The 22,141-nt window shown below is 40.3% G+C and overlaps 1 protein-coding gene across 2 annotated transcripts in view; it reads left to right on the top strand.

The window, feature by feature from the left end:
* LOC110494237 (RNA-binding motif, single-stranded-interacting protein 2) overlaps nt 1-22,141 on the top strand; it is a 58,896-nt gene that overhangs the window by 30,116 nt on the left and 6,639 nt on the right. For both annotated transcript variants that reach the window (XM_021569145.3, XM_036950320.2), the window contains exons 3-8: nt 1,288-1,346; nt 1,847-1,938; nt 8,666-8,823; nt 20,734-20,813; nt 21,505-21,614; nt 21,857-21,900. In XM_021569145.3, the coding sequence (XP_021424820.3) occupies nt 1,288-1,346; nt 1,847-1,938; nt 8,666-8,823; nt 20,734-20,813; nt 21,505-21,614; nt 21,857-21,900 (543 nt within the window). The remainder of the gene's footprint in view (nt 1-1,287; nt 1,347-1,846; nt 1,939-8,665; nt 8,824-20,733; nt 20,814-21,504; nt 21,615-21,856; nt 21,901-22,141) is intronic.

Here is a 22,141-nt window from a genome sequence, read left to right as displayed (position 1 = left end):
TCCCTAGCAGAAGTCAGGATGGCCAAGCAGTCTAAGGCGCTGCGTTCAGGTCGAAGTCTCCCCTGGAGGCATGGGTTCTAATCCCACTGCTGACATTAATTTTATTTCTTGTACCATGTATACCATTGTGCTTTAAAGTTACTCCGCATACTACAACTCTACTAGATCTCCCAGATCAAGGGAGATCATCAGTGGTCTTGTATGTCTTCCATTTCCTAATAATTGCTCCCACAGTTGATTTCTTCAAACCAAGCTGTTTACCTATTGCAGATTCAGTCTTCCCAGCCTGGTGCAGGTCTACAATTTTGTTTCTGGTGTCCTTTGACAGCTCTTTGGTCTTGGCCATAGTGGAGTTTGGAGTGTGACTGTTTGAGGTTGTGGACAGGTGTCTTTTGTACTGATAACAAGTTCAAACAGGTGCCCTTAATACAGGTAACGAGTGGAGGACAGAGGAGCCTCTTAAAGAAGAAGTTACAGGTCTGTGAGAGCCAGAAATCTTGCTTGTTTGTAGGTGACCAAATACTTATTTTCCACCATAATTTGCAAATAAATTCATTAAAAATCCTACAATGTGATTTTCTGTTTTTTTTTTCTCATTTTGTCTGTCATAGTTGAAGTGTACCTATGATGTAAATTACAGGCCTCTCTCATCTTTTTAAGTGGAAGAACTTGCACAATTGGTGGCTGACTAAATACTTTTTTGCCCCACTGTATATATAATAAGGACCAACCGTTCTGCCCAGCTCCACAGTACGTTGAAATGGAATTGTACTTAACTCCTGGTTTCCCACTGACTGTTTTTGTGCAACCCAGTACACTTGAAAGCAACTGCATTGCTAAAAGCACCTGTGTGTGTGTATTTTGAGGAATCAGAGCGAACAGGCAGGGATAAAGACAAGCCCAGAACAAATTGTTTTTGGCCCTGGGGCTCTTTCTCCTGCCAGCTGAAAACAACACCAGGGAACACAGTTACTGTACACCCCCTCCATCAACACTCCACCTCTCAACCCCACAGACAAAGAGGAGGAAGGGTGAGATAACAGACGAGTGTGTTTCTGCACCAGTAGTGATCACACTAAAGAAGCACAATTGAGTCGAAGAGCGTGTATGGTTCAGGTTTACACCTTAACCACAGCCTTGGGAATGGGTGTGTGCGTGCATGTATGTGTGTGCGTGATTACTCAGCCGAAGGAAGTGTTTGTGTCTAAATGTTTGAGAGCTTCCACGAAATGTCCGATAGTCACCTCCTCCGCACATGGTCTGATGTCATGTTTTTGTGTTTTGAAGATATGGGAAGATTGTGTCCACGAAGGCAATCCTGGACAAAACCACCAACAAGTGCAAAGGTGAGAGTTCAGAGTTCAACAGGTTCTTTGGTTCATGACACAGATGCAACTGACATTTAACCTGGAAAGATCATAGTGTTGCGTTGTCTCCTTAAAAAAGATCATGGACTTATGGACTTCAAAACTTGATCACAGCGGCATTGTACAATATTAGACTGTATTAGGCTATATGAAATATTTTTTTAGTATTAGTCTGGTTACAGGTCTATTGCTACACTGTATAAGTTCATGAAGCCACATCCACAGAGTGGCGTTGGTTAGACATGTTGTGGAAGCACACGGTCAGTAGGACAAATAACAACAGCAGTAGAAGGCCATAAATATGTCATACTGGGACTGGTGGGCTTTAGTGGCCTGCACCAAGCTCTTGTAATTTCACGGAATGCCTTTGGACTTCAAGCACCTGTAGTTCATCTAACAACCGTTTTGAATGCCAACTTCACTCATCAATCATGAAAACGATGTACACCTTCATGACTGTAAGGAAATGTGTTGTGTAGGCTATGGCTTCGTGGACTTCGACAGTCCGGCAGCGGCCCAGAAAGCAGTGAGCGCCCTGAAGTCCAGTGGGGTCCAGGCTCAGATGGCCAAGGTAAGACTCTCATTTAAGTCAACTCCACACACTCTTCATATTCACAGTAACACCCGATCTATTATTATATTATTTTGTATTGTGAGTTCAATCACATCTACTTGAATGTGACTCTTTACAATTCTGCGAGACTCCTTCCTGCCTCACTTTCTTTATTTTATTGCCAAATGTTCCAAGAAACTCAACTTTCAAAGAATTTATCTCAGACTGGATGATGGATCTCCTTTGATTTGATGGTGAATTGACAGCCAGTCCAGCCAAGTTGGTGTCTATATTGAACAACAAAAAGCATCGACATTCCTATAACGCAGTGTATATGCAAACACACTCCCTCCCACATTCTCAGTGGTATCAAATATGAGCTCTTTTACTGTATGTTGTTATGGCCTGATTGGCAGTAAGTGCCCTCTTCGCTCTGTCTCAAGACAAACTGCCATAGGTTATGGAGAGATGTGTTTACCTTCGTTAGCTGGCAGTTGACTGGCAGGCAGAGAGGGAGGGTGAAGAGGTCACAGGATTAGACAGGCAGTCTATCAGATGACATGGAACTGGTCGTCTCTCCTCCTCTTCACCTCTATTCTCCCATCTCCCTCTGCCCCTTTTCATCTCCCATACCCTTCCTCTCCCTCTCTCACCTATCCTTCTCCCTCCTTCTCTCTCCTCTTCCTTCTTTTAGTATCTCAACCTCCTTTTCCTCAACCTCTTCACTACCCCGCCCATCTATCCCTCTCTCCTTACTCCTCTCTCTTCCTCCTTTACCTGCCCCACCCACCCATCCCTTTCTCTCCCTCCTCTTTTGTCTGTCTGGCTGCATGCGTGTCCTGCTAAGCGGCCCCTGCTGTGGGCCTTGTTATGAGCTCTTTGTGTGGGTGTCTGTAGTCAAAGGGGCTGTTGTCGGCCCATTAAGCTGATCCCTCTATGCCTCTCAGGCCCCCCATTGAGAGGGCCCTGGGGAGTGTGCCACCGCACCCGCCGTCAATGGGCCGGGGACAATGAGCTGCCCTGTGCCTGCATGGGTTAGTGTCTGGGCACGGGGCATTCGCTATATGGCTTCATTCACTCCACTCCAACCCTGCTCTCAGTCCACACCCAAACAACGGGGCCCAAGTCACTTCACTACTACAGCTGGAATGAATTCACTCACTTCAGAATTAAAACAGACGATCAAATCAAATAAAATTTATTTATATAGCCCTTCGTACATCAGCTGATATCTCAAAGTGCTGTACAGAAACCCAGCCTAAAACCCCAAACAGCAAGCAATGCAGGTGTAGAAGCACGGTGGCTTGGAAAAACTCCCTAGAAAGGCCAAAACCTAGGAAGAAACCTAGAGAGGAACCAGGCTATGTGGGGTGGCCAGTCCTCTTCTGGCTGTGCCGGGTGGAGATTATAACAGAACATGGCCAAGATGTTCAAATGTTCATAAATGACCAGCATGGTCGAATAATAATAAGGCAGAACAGTTTAAACTGGAGCAGCAGCACGGTCAGCACGATCCATTGCAACTGAACATCAGGGTCCACCAAATCACTCCTGCTACCCAGATATTGTATCCAAATACAATATAATATGTATTAGAACACAAGGGCCTAATTTACCCAAACAGTATAACTGAGGAGTTGGTAGTGGACAAAACAGAGGAGAGTGCCCTATTAAAAGACAATTTGGACCAGTGAGCTATGGTGAGCTTTTCTGCATCATGGCCTGGCCTTCTGATCTGGGCTTAGGTCATCAGGTTATCCAGGTATAACTCTAGGGCACTGGCGACAACAGGATTTGTGCATTCCTGATTTAAAACTGTGTTTTTTTTAAATCAGAAACTGAAATCAAATACTATGGCATTAGGTTAGGTTCTTTCCCTGTACTTCCACTGAATGTGGGTCATGTTGTTGTCATGTTTCCATTGTGTTGGTTCTTTGAAAGTGTGGGCCATGCTGAGCGTTATCATAACTCCCAGCCAGTCAGTCGTCTCTACAGAGGAGTGTCTGTGGCTATGGGCTGGCTGGCTACGGACAGGGAAACAATGGAAAGGGATAGAAATAGACTGCTCTTTACTTCCGAGAGCCTCACACACCACCTGCCTGGTACATAGACATACGCACACACAAGAACAACACCTTGACAGACTGTCTTGACCAGGACCTGCACTGTAAAACATTTATTGTAAAATGTACAGTAACTTACTGGTAGTAATTTGCCAGTAAGTTACTGTAATTTATTTTACAGTACAGATACTCTAATCCTTTTTACAGTTCCAAAAATGTTACCGTAATGTAATTTCTAGTATCAAGTCAGTTACTGTAGTCTAATTTACAGTACCAATTACAATTACAACATATTACAGTAATTACCCAGTGACATATTACCCAGTGTTCTTTGCAAGTTTTTATTTTTACATTTTACATTTTGGTCATTTAGCTGGCAGTCTTGTCCTTAGCAACTTACAGTCAGTGCATTCAACCAAGGTTGATTAAAAAAACACATCGCAGTCATAGCAGGTTAAATGCTTCTGTAACCGTTGCTGAAAATGTCGTTGTAGTTATGGTCATACATTAAAAAAAAAAAAAAAAGGGAACAAAATATCTTATGATATACGTCTGACTATCTCTGGGTAGTGCCAGTACATTACTGAGATATTCAAGGGTTGTGTGTTACCAGGGGAGAGAGAGAAAGAGAGAGCATGAGAGGGAGCAATGAAGAGATTCAATTTAATTTGGGGTTGGGTGTGGTCCCAACATCATTTGAGTATCTGCGTCAGAGGAGCCTTTTAAGAAATGTTGGCCCCGCATGCAGAACAGGATTAGATGGACAAATTGAGTTCAAAACAAAGGGTCAAACAAAGCCTTGTTCTGTTCTGATCCTTTATCACAGAAGGTTGCCTCAGTCAGTCATATCTATACGACTGCTCACAGTGCCACTAAGTTGCATAACGAGGAAGTGTCTCCTTAACCACCCATGTGGTTTAAATCCCAGAAGTTTCCCTCTTGACACGTTGAATCCTGGTTAAGGAGCTAAATCACGTGGGAGGCCAGGCTAATCAGAGTGCCAATGAGACATGTTTCAGGCTGCTGTGTGTTCCCAGACGAAGGGAAAAAAACTACATTCCAATATGTTTAATGTCACGTAAAAAGTTTTTAAAATACATGTAGACACATTTGCATATTAAGCATGTAAGCATGTAATGCCTTAAAATGTGTACGAACTGTCAAAATGCTGAATTGTGGCACTTTAGCAAGCCTCTGTGTAAAAACAGATTTATTGAAAATTAGATTTTTTGAATTATCCATATGTTCTATATTAAAAGATACATCATTTTTAAAATTCGATTTAACCTTTATTTAACTAGGCAAGTCAGTTAAGAACAAATTCTTATTTACAATGACGGTCTACCAAAAGAAAAAAGGCAAAAGAAATCTGCCTACCAAAAGGCAAGAGAAATCCAGACCAAAGGACAGATTTTCACCGGTCTAATGTCCATTGCTTGTGTTTTTTGGCCCAAGCAAGTCTCTTCTTATTATTGGTGTCCTTTAGTAGTGTTTTTTTCTCCCAGCAATTTGACCATGAAAGCTTGAGTTATGCAGTCTCCTCTGAACAGTTGATGTTGAGATGTGTCTGTTACTTTATTTATTTGGGCTGCAATTTCTGAGGCTAGTAACTCTAATGAACTTATCCTCTACAGCAGAGGTAACTCTAATGAACTTATCCTCTACAGCAGAGGTAACTCTAATGAACTTATCCTCTACAGCAGAGGTAACTCTAATGAACTTATCCTCTACAGCAGAGGTAACTCTAATGAACTTATCCTCTACAGCAGAGGTAACTCTAATGAACTTATCCTCTACAGCAGAGGTAACTCTAATGAACTTATCCTCTACAGCAGAGGTAACTCTAATGAACTTATCCTCTGCAGCAGAGGTAACTCTAATGAACTTATCCTCTGCAGCAGAGGTAACTCTAATGAACTTATCCTCTACAGCAGAGGTAACTCTAATGAACTTATCCTCTGCAGCAGAGGTAACTCTAATGAACTTATCCTCTGCAGCAGAGGTAACTCTAATGAACTTATCCTCTACAGCAGAGGTAACTCTAATGAACTTATCCTCTACAGCAGAGGTAACTCTAATGAACTTATCCTCTACAGCAGAGGTAACTCTAATGAACTTATCCTCTACAGCAGAGGTAACTCTAATGAACTTATCCTCTGCAGCAGAGGTAACTCTGGGTCTTCCTTTCCTGTGGCGGTCCTCATGAGAGACAGTTAACTCTAATGAACTTATCCTCTGCAGCAGAGGTAACTCTGGGTCTTCCTTTCCTGTGGCGGTCCTCATGAGAGACAGTTAACTCTAATGAACTTATCCTCTGCAGCAGAGGTAACTCTGGGTCTTCCTTTCCTGTGGCGGTCCTCATGAGAGACAGTTTCATCATAGCGTTTGATGGTTTTTGCAACTGCACTTGAAGAAACTTTCAAAGTTCTTGAAATGTTCAATACTGACTGGCCTTCATGTCTTAAAGTAATGATGGACTGTCGTTTCTCTTTGCTTATTTGAGCTGTTCTTGCCATAATATGGAATTGGTCTTTTACCAAATAGGACTATCTTCTGTATACCACCCTTACCTTGTCACAACACAACTGATTGGCTCAGACGCATTAAGGAAAGAAAACAAGGAACACCTGTTAATTGAAATGCATTCCAGGTGAAGCTGGTTGAGCGAATGCCAAGCGAGTGCAAAGCTGTCATCAAGGCAAAGGTTGGCTACTTTGAAGAAACTCAAGAGCAGCTAACCGATCGCTGCAGCTGTACATAGTCCATCTGTAAATTGCCCACCCAATCTACCTACCTCATCCCCATATTGTTTTTATATACTTTTCTGCTCTTTTGCACACCAGTATCTCTACTTGCACATCATCATCTGCTCATTTATCACTCCATTGTTAATCTGCTGAAATATAATTACTTCGCTACTATGACCTATTTATTGCCTTACCTCATCACGCCATTTGCACACGCTGTATATAGACTTTCTTTTTTTCTATTGTGTTATTGACTGTACGCCTGTTTATTCCATGTGTAACTCTGTGTTGTTGTTTGTGTCGCACTGCTTTGCTTTATCTTGGCCAGGTCGCAGTTGTAAATGAGACCTTGTTCTCAACTAGCTTACCTGGTTAAATAAAGGTGAAATAATACAATTTAAAACATGTAATAATAAAAAATATATTTTGATTTGTTTAACACTTTTGGCTACTACATATGTGTTATTTCATTGTTTTGATGTCTTCACTATTATTCTACAATGTAGAAAATAGTCAAAATAAGGAAAATCCCTTGAATGAGTATGTGTGTCCAAACATTTGACTGGTACTGTATTTAAAATGTATTTTTTCCCCGTAAGGCTTGACACGCTTCAGTGCCATGAATCCACCCAGGAATTCCTTATTGTCAGATCAACAGAGTGACATCGTCACCTAGCTCAACTCCTGCTCAATCCCCTGTGAAAACTGAGTGTTCATCCCAAATGGCACCCTAATTCCCTATATAGTGCCAGGGCCCTGGTCAAAAGTAGTGCACTATATAGGGAATAGGGTGCCATTTGGGATGCATATTGAAGCTCCAGTAGGCAGCTCCCTGTGTCCTACCACTCTCCTGTCTGACTTGGTATCAAGCTGACTCTTTGCTTATGGTTCAACAGAGATAAGTGTGGAATTACAGGTCTGTTGCTTGAACCTGTATATTTGGAGGGAGATGGAGTGAACAGTGGTATGTAGTGTAGTCATAAAGTTTGGTGTCACTGGTGTGGGTGGTGTTTTTGACTGGTGATGACGATGGTGCGTGAAACTAGAATTTAGACTTGACTTGACTGAAACGCTAGCTTTAAACACTATATCTAAAAAATAAGCCCATATCCTCTCTATTACTCCCTACCTGGGGCATGGACCTGGTAACTTGGTATTCACTATCACATTTCATAACAAGTTGTTCTTCCCTTGTGGTCTCTCAAACGTTGCATAAAAACGATTTGTGATAGCGAAAGAGACTGTGGGATAGACTGTATCAGGAGAGAGAGAGACTAATGAATGAGATGGAGAAAAAAGGGAGGACTCCCATGGGAGGGAGTTCAACCCGTGATGGAAGCACAACTCCTATGAACAAACACACTTCTCTTCCCCATCATCCACTCCTCCCCCTTCGTCTTTCCTTCCTCCTGAGTGCTCCTTCCCTTTCTCCTCTCCCCTATGTTTGTTGAAGCTCCCTCTTCCGCCCCCCCTCCTCCCTCTCTTTGGCCCAGCCCCTACTTGCCTGGTTGCCAAGCTCCTGTTGCTGTGTGAACTCTTAACTTCACGCCTGGTTTCCTGCCTGTTTCTACACAGTCACACAAGGTTTCACTTTTGAGCCCTGGAATCAGAATCGTCTCGCATTCCTCTTCCTTTTATTCATTCTTCTGCTTTGGGCTGTTTCTCAGTCATTCCACATTTCTACATACTTTTCCTCCATTATAACGCATACATTTTCCAGCAGTTGTATGTGTTTTTAAGAGGTGAAAAGCACTCACATACAACCCACATTCAGTCAAAAAACCATTGTCAATGCATACTGTATGAACTTGTTATATCCTATATCTTTCATAACCATTACATCACAAAAATGTCAACTACATTTTTAACAGTGAATGTAAACCCTCTTTGTTTGTGATTACGCGAGTCTGATTTATGTGTGTTTCTCTTATGCAGCAACAGGAGCAGGACCCCACCAACCTGTACATCTCCAACCTGCCTGTGTCCATGGATGAGCAGGAACTGGAGAGCATGCTCAAGTCCTTCGGCCAAGTCATCTCCACACGCATCCTCCGCGACGCCATCGGGACCAGCCGTGGCGTGGGTTTCGCCAGGTACTTTATAGCAATAGCATGCTACACACTACTGGCCCTATTCCCATTTAGGAAATGATGCTTTTTTTTACTCACGCCTTTCCTATGCACTTCTCAGTAGTTGGTATTCAGACTTACCTGATGAAGGTGCGTAACGGGCTTTGCAGGCGTGGTTCCCTTGACCAGGCTGAATACATGTCATTCAACTGCTGAAAACCCTCCCACTTTCTGGCCAACAAATTTTCTTGTGAAGTTTTCATTCAGTAGGGTTTTCAGAACATTGATCTTAAGACATCCCTTTAAATACGGTGTACCTTTTAGTTTGATCTTTTTCGACAGACTCAATAGAATATATCAAGAGAAAAGGTTCAGAATATTAGGGATTAATGATAGAAAGCCATGTAAATATATGCATATTCGACTCCGTTTCATCTCCCTTTGGTAGATAAAAAAATATTGTAGATTATGTAGGGTTAGGAAAGTATTTATGAATCATGAAAAAAAAAATGGTTGGAGAGCCTTTACGCACGAAAGAAAACAGCGGTTTGAATCATTCTGAAAATGACCACATTCAGTTCTTTAACCCATGGTAATGTTGGAAGATTAGTGTATTTAGAATTAGGGAGAATAGTGTACAATAGTACAATGGTAGGCTATACCATAATACACTAACCATTGAACTGTGTGACACAGCCAAGTATTGCTCCATGCGTCGGGTTCAAACTGTTATGGCTTGGTCTGCACTCTGCTCCATTACAATTGAATAAGCCTACATATCTTTTTTTTATATTATCAACTGTTACTAATGATCATCCGCAACTAGGGCTTTGGTGGTCACGAAATATCGTCAGCTGGTGATTGTCAAGCAAATAACTGTCGGTCTCACTGTAATTCACCGTTAAATAACATAAACACATTTAGCATCTCCTTGCTTCCACACATGCAGACCTTTGGAACATCTACATTTTAAAAGTATAATAAATCCATGTAATATAGCCCACACCTTCACAATAAATCCATTATTGATATTAGACAGGTCTAAAGAAACATGATATAAAGAAAATGTTGTTTATTTCAGAAGAACAGAATAGCATACTCTTATGTTAGGTCTTAATCTGGCTATGCCAAATGGCTATGGGCTACAATAATTCAGTTAGCAGACAAGATTACTTCGAATTCCGTGGTAATATTTTATATTATTTTATAGTATGAAGAATACAATTGAACTAACTTGCTGACCAGACCGCATGCGTCCGTGTGCGCCATCGTGCACATGTTGATTTTGTCCCCACACACCAGACACTATCAGGACACACAGGTTGAAATATCAAAACAAACTCTTAACCAACTATATTAATTTGGGACAGGTTGAAAAGCATTAAACATTTATGGCAATTTAGCTAGCTAGCTTGCTTTTGCTAGCTAATTTGTCCTGGGATATAAACTAGAGGTCGACCGATTAATCGGAATGGCTGATTAATTAGGACCGATTTCAAGTTTACATAACAATCGGAAATCTGTATTTTTGGACACCGATTTGGCCGATTTTTTATTGTTATTATTATTTTTTTTTTACACCTTTATTCATCCTTTATTTAACTAGGCAAGTCAGTTAACCTCTCTGGTCCCACCTGGCCAAAAACCAGGGAAAATGCAGAGCGCCAAATTCAAATAAATTACTATAAAAATCAAACTTTCATTAATTCACGCATGCAAGATAGCAAATTAAAACTACACTTGTTGTGAATCCAGTCAACATGTCAGATTTCAAAAATGATTTTCGGCGAAAGCAAACAATGCTATTATCTGAGGATAGCACCTCCGTAAACAAAGAGCAAAAAGCATATTTCAACCCTGCAGGCGCAAAACAAAACGCAGAAATAAAAATATAATTAATTCCTTACCTTTGACGAGCTTCTTTTGTTGGCACTCCAATATGTCCCATAAACATCACAAATGGTCCTTTTGTTCAATTAGTCGGTCGATATATATCCAAAATGTCCCTTTATTTGGCGCCTTTCATCCAGAAAAACACCGGTTCCAACTTGCGCAACGTGGCTACAAAATATCTCAAAAGTTACCTGTAAACTTTGCCAAAACATTTCAAACTACTTTTGTAGTATAACTTTAGGTATTTTTCTATGTAAATTATCGATAAAATTGGAGACGGGATGAGCTGTGTTCAATACAGGAGGAAAACAAACTGTAGCTAGCTTTCTGGTCACGCACCTCTACCTAACAGTACACTTCAAGTGACCCTCGTTCAAGATGGCCGTACTTCTTCATTACACAAAGGAAAAACCTCAACCAATTTCTAAAGATTGGTGACATCCAGTGGAAGCGGTAGGAACTGCAAGAAGGTCCCTTAGAAATCTGGATTCCCAATGAAAACTCATTGAAAAGAGAGTGACCTCAAAAAAGATAATCTGAATGGTTTGTCCTCGGGGTTTCGCCTGCTAAATAAGTTCTGTTATACTCACCGACATGATTCAAACAGTTTTAGAAACTTCTGAGTGTTTTCTATCCAAATCTACTAATAATATGCATATCTTTGGGCATGCATTTCATCTGGACATGAAAATACTGCCCCCGTCACCAAGAAGTTAAGAACACATTCTTATTTTCAATGACGGCCTAGGAACGGTGGGTTAACTGTCTTGTTCAGGGGCAGAATGACAGATTTTTACCTTGTCAGCTCGGGGATTCAATCTTACAGTTAACTAGTCCAACGCTCTAACCATCTGATTACATTGCACTCCACGAGGAGACTGCCTGTTATGCGAATGCAGTAAGAAGCCAAGGTAAGTTGCTAGCTATCTTACAAAAAACAATCAATCAATCATAATCACTAGTTAACTACACATGGTTGATGATATTACTAGTTTATCTAGTGTGTCCTCCATTGCATATAATCCATGTGGTGCGTATTCGCGAAGAAGGACTGTCTTGCTCCAATGTGTACTTAACCATAAACATCAATGCCTTTCTTAAAATCAACACACAAGTATATATTTTTAAACCTGCATATTTAGTTAATATTGCCTGCTAACCTGGCTCGTTGCAAACTCTGTGAAGACTATTTCTTCCTAACCAAGACAGCCAACTTCGCCAAACGGGGGATGATTTAACAAAAGCGCATTAGTGAAAAAAGCCCAATCGTTGCACAACTGTACCTAACCATAAACATCAATGCCTTTCTTAAAATCAATAAACAGAAGTATATATTTTTAAACCTGCATATTTTGCTAAAAGAAATCCAGGTTAGCAGACAATATTAACCAGGTAAAATTGTGTCACTTCTCTTGCGTTCATTGCACGCAGTCAGTGTATATGCAACAGTTTGGGCCACCTAATTTGCCAGAATTTTACGTAATTATGACATAACGGTAAAGGTAAAAAGGTAAAATAAGGTAAGGTAAGATAAAGGTAAAATAAAAAAAATAAAAAAAATAACATTGAAGGTTGTGCAATGTAACAGGAATATTTAGACTAATGGATGCCACCCGTTAGATAAAATACGGAACGGTTCCGTATTTCACTGAAAGAATAAACGTCTTGTTTTCGAGATGATAGTTTCCGGATTCGACCATATTAATGACCTAACGCTTGCATTTCTGTGTGTTATTATGTTATAATTAATTCTATGATTTGATAGTGCAGTCTGACTGAGTGATGGTAGGCACCAGCATGCTCGTAAGCATTCATTCAAACAGCACTTTCGTGCGTTTTGCCAGCAGCTCGTGGCTGTGCTATAAGCAATGAGCTGTTTATGACTTCAAGCCTATAAACTCCCGAGATTAGGCTGGTGTAACCGATGTGAAATGGCTAGTTAGTTAGCGGGGTGCGCGCTAATAGCGTTCCAAAGGTCACTCAATCTGAGACTTGGAGTGGTTGTTCCCCTTGCTCTGCTAGGGCCGCGGCTTTAGTGGAGCGATGGGTAACGCTGTTTCGAGGGTGGCTGTTGTCGATATGTTCCTGGTTCGAGCCCAGGTAGGGGCGAGGAGAGGGACGGAAGCTATACTGTTACACTGGCAATACTAAAGTGCCTCTAAGAACATCCTATAGTCAAAGGTATATGAAATACAAATCATATAGAGAAAAATTGTCCTATAATTCTTAGAATAACTACAACCTAAAACTTCTTACCTGGGAATATTGAAGACTCCTGTTAAAAGGAACCACCAGCTTTCATATGTTCTGAGCAAGGAACTTAAACGTTAGCATTTTTACATGTCACATATTGCACTTTTACTTTCTTCTCCAACACTTTGTTTTTGCATTATTTAAACCAAATTGAACATGTTTAATTTTATTTTAGGCTAAATGGATTTTATTGATGTATTATATTAAGTTAAAATAAGTGTTCATTCAGTATTGTTGTAATTGTCATTATTACAAATAAAAAATATTTAAAAAATGGCCGATTAATCAGTATCGGCTTTTTTTGGTCCTCCAATAATCGGTATTGGTGTCGGCGTTGAAAAATCATAATCGGTCGATCTCTAATATAAACATTGGGTTGTTATTTTACCTGAAATACACAAGGTCCTCTACTCTGACAATTAATCCTGTGTTGTCTGTTCACACTGCTACGCTTTATCTTGGCCAGGTCGCAGTTGTAAATGAGAACTTGTTCTCAACTAGCCTACCTGGTTAAATAAAGGTGAAATAAAATAAAATTAAAATAAATAAAAGGGTAAAAGTTTGTTTTCTAGTAATCTCTCCTCCTTCAGGCTTCTTCTTCTTCTTTGGACTTTAAATGGCAGTTGGCAACCAACTTTAAGGTGCATTACCACTACCGACTAAACTGGAGTGTGGACCTCAGTTCATCTTTCAATCACCCACGTGGGAAAATGTTCCTAATAACCAATGAGGAGATGAACCAAGTTCTATTTTAGCGCCTGACTACGCAGATGCTCGTTGTTGTGCGCGATTTTTCAACGCTCGCGCACGCGACCTGAGCGGTATAGTCAGCATGTAAGCTGAATAAAATAGAAAGGATATTTTCTCCAAAAGGATTTGAGAGAGTGCGCACATGCGGTTATTCTATGTTGAGCTGTTAACAAAGAAATAGTTATTCCTATTTTCTTAATTTAGAGTTATTAATGTAACTTTAGTTATTCTACAAACGTTGGGCTGTATGTTTTGATTTTTAATACATTGTAAGGCCGCATGATGCGACTCTAATGATTATTTGAAAAAAGTCTCTTGAAAGGCACGAGCTCCACTTAGTTTTTTTCACGGGCTGTACACACTATATCAGTCACTCATTCACAATTTGACAGGCACTTAATAATTTCACGGCAGCATTCCCTTTGTGTGGCCTTAATGCACCCTAAAAAATCCATGCCTTTTGCGGCCAGTGGCCGTTGAGTTCTTCTCCCTGCGTGCTGCGTGCTCCATCACGTGATCTTTGCACAGTATACAAGTAAAGACTGACACATCTGGTACGCAACTGCACGCGTCCTTATCCAATTCCAAGGTGCATATTGAAGATGTTTGGAAGTACTTGGAAGTTATTTTCGTCGGCCAACAATATGAGTAGGCTTAACGAACAGCAAAAGCACTAGCCTATGTCAATCTACTATCCCCCATAGTACAAAGGTTGACCTATTATATTCTGTGTGAGAAATAAATATTCCAAACATAGTCTGAGACAGTTGTGGGATGAGAGAGATCCCAAATGATTACAACCACTAGCATCAACAAAAACTTTTTTGCGCAATGAGCCTGACGCAACAAATCAGAACGTTTAGCTTAAAATGTTGATAAACTATTAGGCTATTTCTTCACATTATAAGCGCAGCAATGTTCACATGGTAGTAGGCTATAAGCGCAATGTTCTATCAGCGGAAAACACCATTATCAAAAGTGACCGCAAAAGCAATTATGCATGTAATGCTTTTATTATAAAGGTGCATTGTTATAGTAAACATTATCTTCCCCAAACCTGAACCTCAAGAGCTGCTTTTATATGCCAGATAGGCTCTACAACCCTTGTAAAAACGGATTTGTGTGCTTCATTTTAGGAAGTTATTTAGCCACTTTAGTTATGATACAAACCTTATTAAAACAAATAGGTCTATGGGCTAGGCTACATGAGGTGTGAGACTATGATTAGAAAAAGTCGTAAAGCCATTGTTTCTTATGCTGAGCATCATTCACAAGTGATAATATATAATTCACAAGTGATAGGCTAATGTTGTCACCCATCAGCCTATTCTTGATTTAATCTTGTCTTTACATATACTATTTAATATATGTATAAAATGTGTTTTGATTTAGAATGGACCATTATCATGCACCTGTCTCAAAACGGGCTGGAGAAAAAATACATGTCATCTATGCACTTAAATAGTGAATGGAGGACTCTTTTCCCCATGGTTTATTTTCATGCCAGCCAGGTAGGCTGTACTCCTGTTGTAAATATAAGCAATGTGCTTAATAGTAGGAAAGTTGAGAAATAAATATAGTAGACCTAGCCTATAGAAAGCTAATGGGATCCTCCTCTTTTCAGTAGAGGCCATCACTCTGTTTTCTCCGCAATTGCATAGCCTATTGAAATGTTGTGCAACATGAGCGCATGGGCTCTCATGAAGTGTTTGATTAGATTTTCAAATACATTTGCATTGATGCCAGAGTGATTAGAGGGACAATAGAGTGCTGAGTACCAGGCAGTTAGCAAGTTTGGTAGGCTACTAATGACAGCAGCATCAGCAGCATCAGAGCTTGGAGAAGCCTAATTACCGTGACTAAACGGTCACGTGGAATTTGACTGACTGCCTCCATGACGCATGACCGCCTCCATGACGCATGACCGCCAGGACTGCAACAGCCCTATCCGCAACAACCACATGGCCGTGACTACGTTTACAGAGCAAGCAAATGAAGGTAAACGAAACAATGGCTTTAAATTGAATGCTATTTTAGGCTATACCAACTGAAGGGAACCAGCAGTAAATTGGCAGTTGAATATGTGTGGTTATTAAGCCTACTGACGGTCGATACTGATAGTGGCTAATATTTAACATGATAGAAATAGGAAACAGAGGGAGTCGGGGAGCCTTTAATAATACGACCTTTGAGACTGCCCATCCCTGCAATTAAAACGCGCTACCGTTTCAATTCTGCATAATCGCAAAGCATTTCATACAGTTTACCTTGCGAAGGTTGATCTGTTGATATGCCTCAGTGTAGAGGGCTGCGGGTCATGGCAGATCATTGCGGAGCGGTCTTCATTGTTCATGCTGCAGGTGGGAGCGGATGGTCAGACAGAGGACTTTGGGATGCTTTGCTGTCCCCCAGATGATCAGAAAACGGTCGTCTTTCTGCTTTTGTGTGCGTTAGCCTGGGCCTACCTATTGTATTAAAAGCACAACTTTGTCGCGTTATTCACATTCCGAATTCGCTGCTTCAACTTCAGTAGCTTTCCTCTCCTGGTTGGGGCGTGTGAGATCAAGTGCACCTAGTATACAGTATTTGTGGTCTCATTAGAAATAGAGTAAGTTGCCTATGCATGGGTGGAGAATCACTGGTAGTTATCTTTACAAGGAAAGGTACTTCCTAAATATGATTAGGCTGTAGTTTACTACATTGCCTAGAAATAAAAATTGATCATCGTTATTTGTCTCCGTCTGAAAATCATCCCACTCCTTAAAGGTAGGTTAGAAAAATAGCTCAAGAGAAAGTGCAAGTTTCCAACTCTGCTCTCTTCAAACTACACCTAGCATATTGGTTGATATAGCCCAGTAATACCGATAGCTTAATATGACTATCCTACCGATCCTCGACTTCGGCGACGTCATCTACAAAATTGCTTCCAACACTCTACTCAGCAAACTGGATGCAGTTTATCACAGTGCCATCCGTTTTGTCACTAAAGCACCTTATACCACCCACCACTGCGACTTGTATGCTCTAGTCGGCTGGCCCTCGCTACATATTCGTCGCCAGACCCACTGGCTCCAGGTCATCTACAAGTCCATGCTAGGTAAAGCTCCGCCTTATCTCAGTTCACTGGTTACGATGGCAACACCCATCCGTAGCACGCGCTCCAGCAGGTGTATCTCACTGATCATCCCTAAAACCAACACCTCATTTGGCCGCCTTTCGTTCCAGTTCTCTGCTGCCTGTGACTGGAACGAATTGCAAAAATCGCTGAAGTTGGAGACTTTTATCTCCCTCACCAACTTCAAACATCTGCTATCCGAGCAGCTAACCGATCGCTGCAGCTGTACATAGTCTATTGGTAAATAGCCCACCCATTTTCACCTACCTCATCCCCATACTGTTTTTATTTATTTATTTTTATTTTTCTGCTCTTTTGCACACCAATCTCTACCTGTACATAACCATCTGATCATTTATCACTCCAGTGTTAATCTGCATAATTGTAATTATTTGCCTACCTTCTCATGCCTTTTGCACACAATGTATATATAGACTCCCCTTTTTTCTACTGTGTTATTGACTTGTTAATTGTTTACTCCATGTGTAACTCTGTGTTGTCTGTTCACACTGCTATGCCTTATCTTGGCCAGGTCGCAGTTGCAAATGAGAACTTGTTCTCAACTAGCCTACCTGGTTAAATAAAGGTGAAATAAAAATAAAAAATAAAAAAAAATAATATAATGAGCCATGTGAGAATCTCTGGTGATTTGCCCTAAGCTATTTGGGCGGGTGTGGTATGAAAAGCTGCGGGAGTGGGGTGAAGAAATCTGTCCCGTGCAGACGTATTCATGGTTTCCTGGCACGTAAAGGTGATGGAATAATTAGGGAATTAAGAATTAAGGTCAGAATACAACGTATTTATAGACACACCTCCGTCACACCTTAATTTATTCAATCTCCACCCAAAACGAATAGCAAGTGAATGGCACACAACCCCATTTGTTATTTGTATTTTTTATTTGACCTTTATTTATACAGGTTTTTTTCTCATTGAGATAACATCTCTTTTCCAAGAGAGACCTGGTCCAATAGCAGCAGAGGGAACAATGTTTCAGACAAAACAACTTACATACACTAACACAACATTAAACAAAACTATAAACACACATGCAGTACAACAAAAACATTGTACATTAAAAACACAAACGTCTTGACTAAAAGCAGCTGCCCTAAAAACAGTTACACTCTTCTATGATATATACATGGATCAAGTGTTTAAACTCCACCAACAAAACTAGATCATCACATTTTAAAATGTTCATGACAGAATTCCAGGACCACGGAGCTAAGTAACCAAAACTATTTCTACAATGTCCTGTTGAAATTTTTGGTACTGTTAGAAGCAAATCAGAATGGGACCGTAATTGATATTTATTTACTGACCGGACTAAAAAAGAACAGAGATAAAATGTTGTTTTACCCAATATGGCCTTATAAATCAGTGTATACCAGTGTTTAAGCCTACAATATGGCCTTATAAATCAGTGTATACCAGTGTTTAAGCCTACAATATGGCCTTATAAATCAGTGTATACCAGTGTTTAAGCCTACAATATGGCCTTATAAATCAGTGTATACCAGTGTTTAAGCCTACAATATGGCCTTATAAATCAGTGTATACCAGTGTTTAAGCCTACAATATGGCCTTATAAATCAGTGTATACCAGTGTTTAAGCCTACAATATGGCCTTATAAATCAGTGTATACCAGTGTTTAAGCCTACAATATGGCCTTATAAATCAGTGTATACCAGTGTTTAAGCCTACAATATGGCCTTATAAATCAGTGTATACCAGTGTTTTAGCCTACGCAAGGTCAATGACGACCAGCCAACAGCGCTGTAGAGATCACAATGATGTGTTAGACGTTTCTGATTTGAAATGAACCTGAGGGCTGCATGATACACTGAATCAAGTGCTCTCAGGGTAGTGGCTGAGGCCTGCATATATATATAAAACATCACTAAAATCTAAAACCGACAGTAATGTACATCGTACCAGCTCCTTCCTGGCCTCAAAAGAAAAACAAGCCTTATGCCGGTAATAAAATCCTATTTTCAGCTTGAGCTTCCTTATCAAGTTCTCTACATGCACAGTGAAGCTCAGCTTATCATCAACCCACACACACAAATATTTGTACACTTTAACTTGCTCTATAGTATGTCCAGCCAATGTAGCAATGACATGATTAGTAACATGCCTGGCATTTGAAAATACCAAGCCTAAATAAGTTCAGTAGTAATAATTTGATTAACAAGTCCCATACTAAGTTGCATGGATTTACTCTGTGTGCGATAATAGTGTTTAACATTTTTTTTTTTATGACTACCTCATCTCTGTACTCCACACATACAATTATCTGTAAAGACCCTCAGTCGGGCAGATTCAACCACAAAGACCAAACACAGATTCAACCACAAAGACCAGGGTTTTCCAATGCCTCGCAAAGAAGGGCACATATTGGTAAAAAAAAAAAAAAGACATTGAATATCCATTTGAGCATGATGAAGTCATTAATTACACTTTGGATGTTATAGCAATACACCATGTCACTACAAAGATACAGGTTTCATTCCTAACTCAGTTGCCGGAGAGGAAGGAAACCGCTTGGGGAATTCAACATGAAGCCAATGGTGACTTTAAACAGCTACAGACAGTGACAGGAGAAAACTGAGGATGGATCAACAACATTGTAGTTACTCCACAATACCAACCTAAATAACAGAGAGAACAGAAGGAAGCCTGTACAGAATAAAAATATTCCAAAACATGCATCCTGTTTGCAATAAGGCACTAAAGTAAAACTGCAAAAAAAAAAACTAATTACAGTTTTGACTTAAATCGTCTTGAAAATCTATGGCAATACTTTAAAATGGATGTCTGGCAATGATCAACAACCAACTTGACAGAGATAAAAACATTTTTTTAAGAATAATGTGCAAATATTGTACAATCCAGGTGTGCAAAGCTCTGCAAGACTTACCCAGAAAGACTTACAACTGTAATCGCTGCCAAAGGTGATTCTAACATGTATTGACTCAGGGGGTTGAAAACTCGAATCAAGAGATATTAGTGTTTTTTTGTAGTTCGTTGACAATTAAATCCCTTTGAATCCCTCTTTGTAACACAACAAAATGCAGGAAAAGTTGAGTGCGCATACTTTCTGAAGGCACTGTACGCATGGAGAGAAAAGTGCATGAAAAGGAAATTACGTTTGATTTATGCATGCTTAACTCATGTCGGAATTGGGCCCTACATGCTACACCAGCAGCTATACTAAAGCTGCATGCTACATTAGGGTCGTTCAATGAAATGAGTAAACAAATATAGCGTTTTAAAAACCTGTTATCTTAAATGAAGTGCCCTTTAGTATAGAACACATGGAAAATTCTATACATTTTTCTTAAATGAAAAAAGACTCGCTAGTGCTAATGAACCTTGGATGACTTCTTGGAAGACTTAAGCCTATTTAACCCCAACAGTCCCCCAAGTTTTCAGCATAATTGTAAAGCCCTAGTTATGTTGTTGCTTTGACAAAGTCATTTCTGAAGATAATAATTTATTTAATGTGATAAGTGATTCATTTTAAGGTAAAAACAAAAAAAACAGTCCCTCATTTTAACGTCAACCCTGTTTTGTGAACTTAACTCTCGTTTTAATATGGTGAAACTGTTCCTTTTTAAATCATTTCTTCAAAAGAAACATTGAACATATCATAGTCAAATCATAGTGTAAAAGCATGGTACCATTTTCTGGTGGAAAACTACCCTGTTACTTAATTTGCACTTACTAAGGCATTTGTTCCTTCATTTAACCTCTTGATATTGCAGAATGTTAAAATTATCCAAGTTACACTACTCAAAAGGCACCTAATTGGTAGAATGATCCATTAGCAGCCAGAGGTACATGCTATATCAGCAGCAACAGGGGTCACACCAGGGTCTCTCTGATTAATGGGCTTGAATGTGTGACTGTGTTTCAGGATGGAGTCCACAGAAAAGTGCGAAGCCATTATTCAACATTTCAATGGGAAATTTATTAAGACTCCACCGGGAGTTCCAGGTGAGCAGATCTCTCTACCTGTCTCATCTATGTGTTCTCCACCATGCCCAGATGTAATGATACCACATGATCCTGTTATTTACTTCAGATGGCAGATCTCTCTACGTGTCTCATCTATGTGTTCTCCACCATGCCCAGATGTTATGATACCACATGATCCTCTGTTATTTACTTCAGATGGCAGATCTCTCTACGTGTCTCATCTATGTGTTCTCCACCATGCCCAGATGTTATGATACCACATGATCCTCAGTTATTTACTTCAGATGGCAGATCTCTCTACGTGTCTCATCTATCTGTTCTCCACCATGCCCAGATGTTATGATACCACATGATCCTCAGTTATTTATTTCAGATGGCAGATCGAGAGCTGTATCCAGAAACAATCGCTATCCCCTACCCCCTAAAAACTTTCAGAGATCTGAGAGGATTGGACAGGTATAAGCAATATGGCAAAAACTTCCATCTCTCAGAGGGCCATGTGAAGATAACACCATATTGCTTAAACCTATTGAATCCCCTCAGATCTCCACAAGTATCTAGAGGTTAGGGGCTAGGGGTTTTGTCTGAACAGGGCCTTGGTCTCTGATCCCAGGCTCCTGGTTTCCCCCCTCAACTCTCCCAGTGGATTGGTATTCGTTGCCTCCTACAGAATTCACCCTCTAATTCCATCAGTTTCTCTCTCCCACAGTGCCCCCGGAACCATTATTGTGCAAGTTTGCAGACGGGGGACAGAAAAAGAGGCAGAATCAGGGGAAGTATCTTCAGAATGGCAGGCCCTGGGCAAGGGATGGAGAGACGGTGAGAGGCTTGATTTCACGGGTGGAGGCATTCATGAATTGCCATTTTGGAATTAGAGACTGCATGTTCTAAATAAGGTCATTGTCAAAGCAAGAGAGAGCTGGAATCTGATCTCACAGAGATAGGATTGTGTGTCTTAACCCTAAACATTCTTAACCTAACTAAACATTCTATTTGTGCATATCTGTGATTATGTCACCTTCATGGTTTTTTATTCTGAGTTCTTTGTGTTGTTGTCCCAGGGAGGGATGACGTTAGCATATGACCCCACAGCCTTACAGAATGGGTGAGTACAGAGAGACAAAAACGGAGTCAGCCCACCCAAAAACAAACATCAGTCAGGCGTTCTGTCCCTGTTAAACAGAGACACCTGGTGGATGCAGGAGGCATTACATCACTAGTTTATTTTGTTGCGCTGTAGTTTTATCTGAAAGTTCAATCATTTTATAATAACTTTCATGCACAATACATTCATATTATTTATGCTTATTCATTTTAGAGTAAATCCTTTGTAAGGATTTTTCTGA

Source organism: Oncorhynchus mykiss, chromosome 17 (genome assembly GCF_057628025.1).
Source record: "Oncorhynchus mykiss isolate SJ-2025 chromosome 17, ASM5762802v1, whole genome shotgun sequence".
Taxonomy (NCBI): domain Eukaryota; kingdom Metazoa; phylum Chordata; class Actinopteri; order Salmoniformes; family Salmonidae; genus Oncorhynchus; species Oncorhynchus mykiss.
Note: the sequence above shows the minus strand (reverse complement) of the source record. Positions and strands in the feature narration are given on the sequence as shown.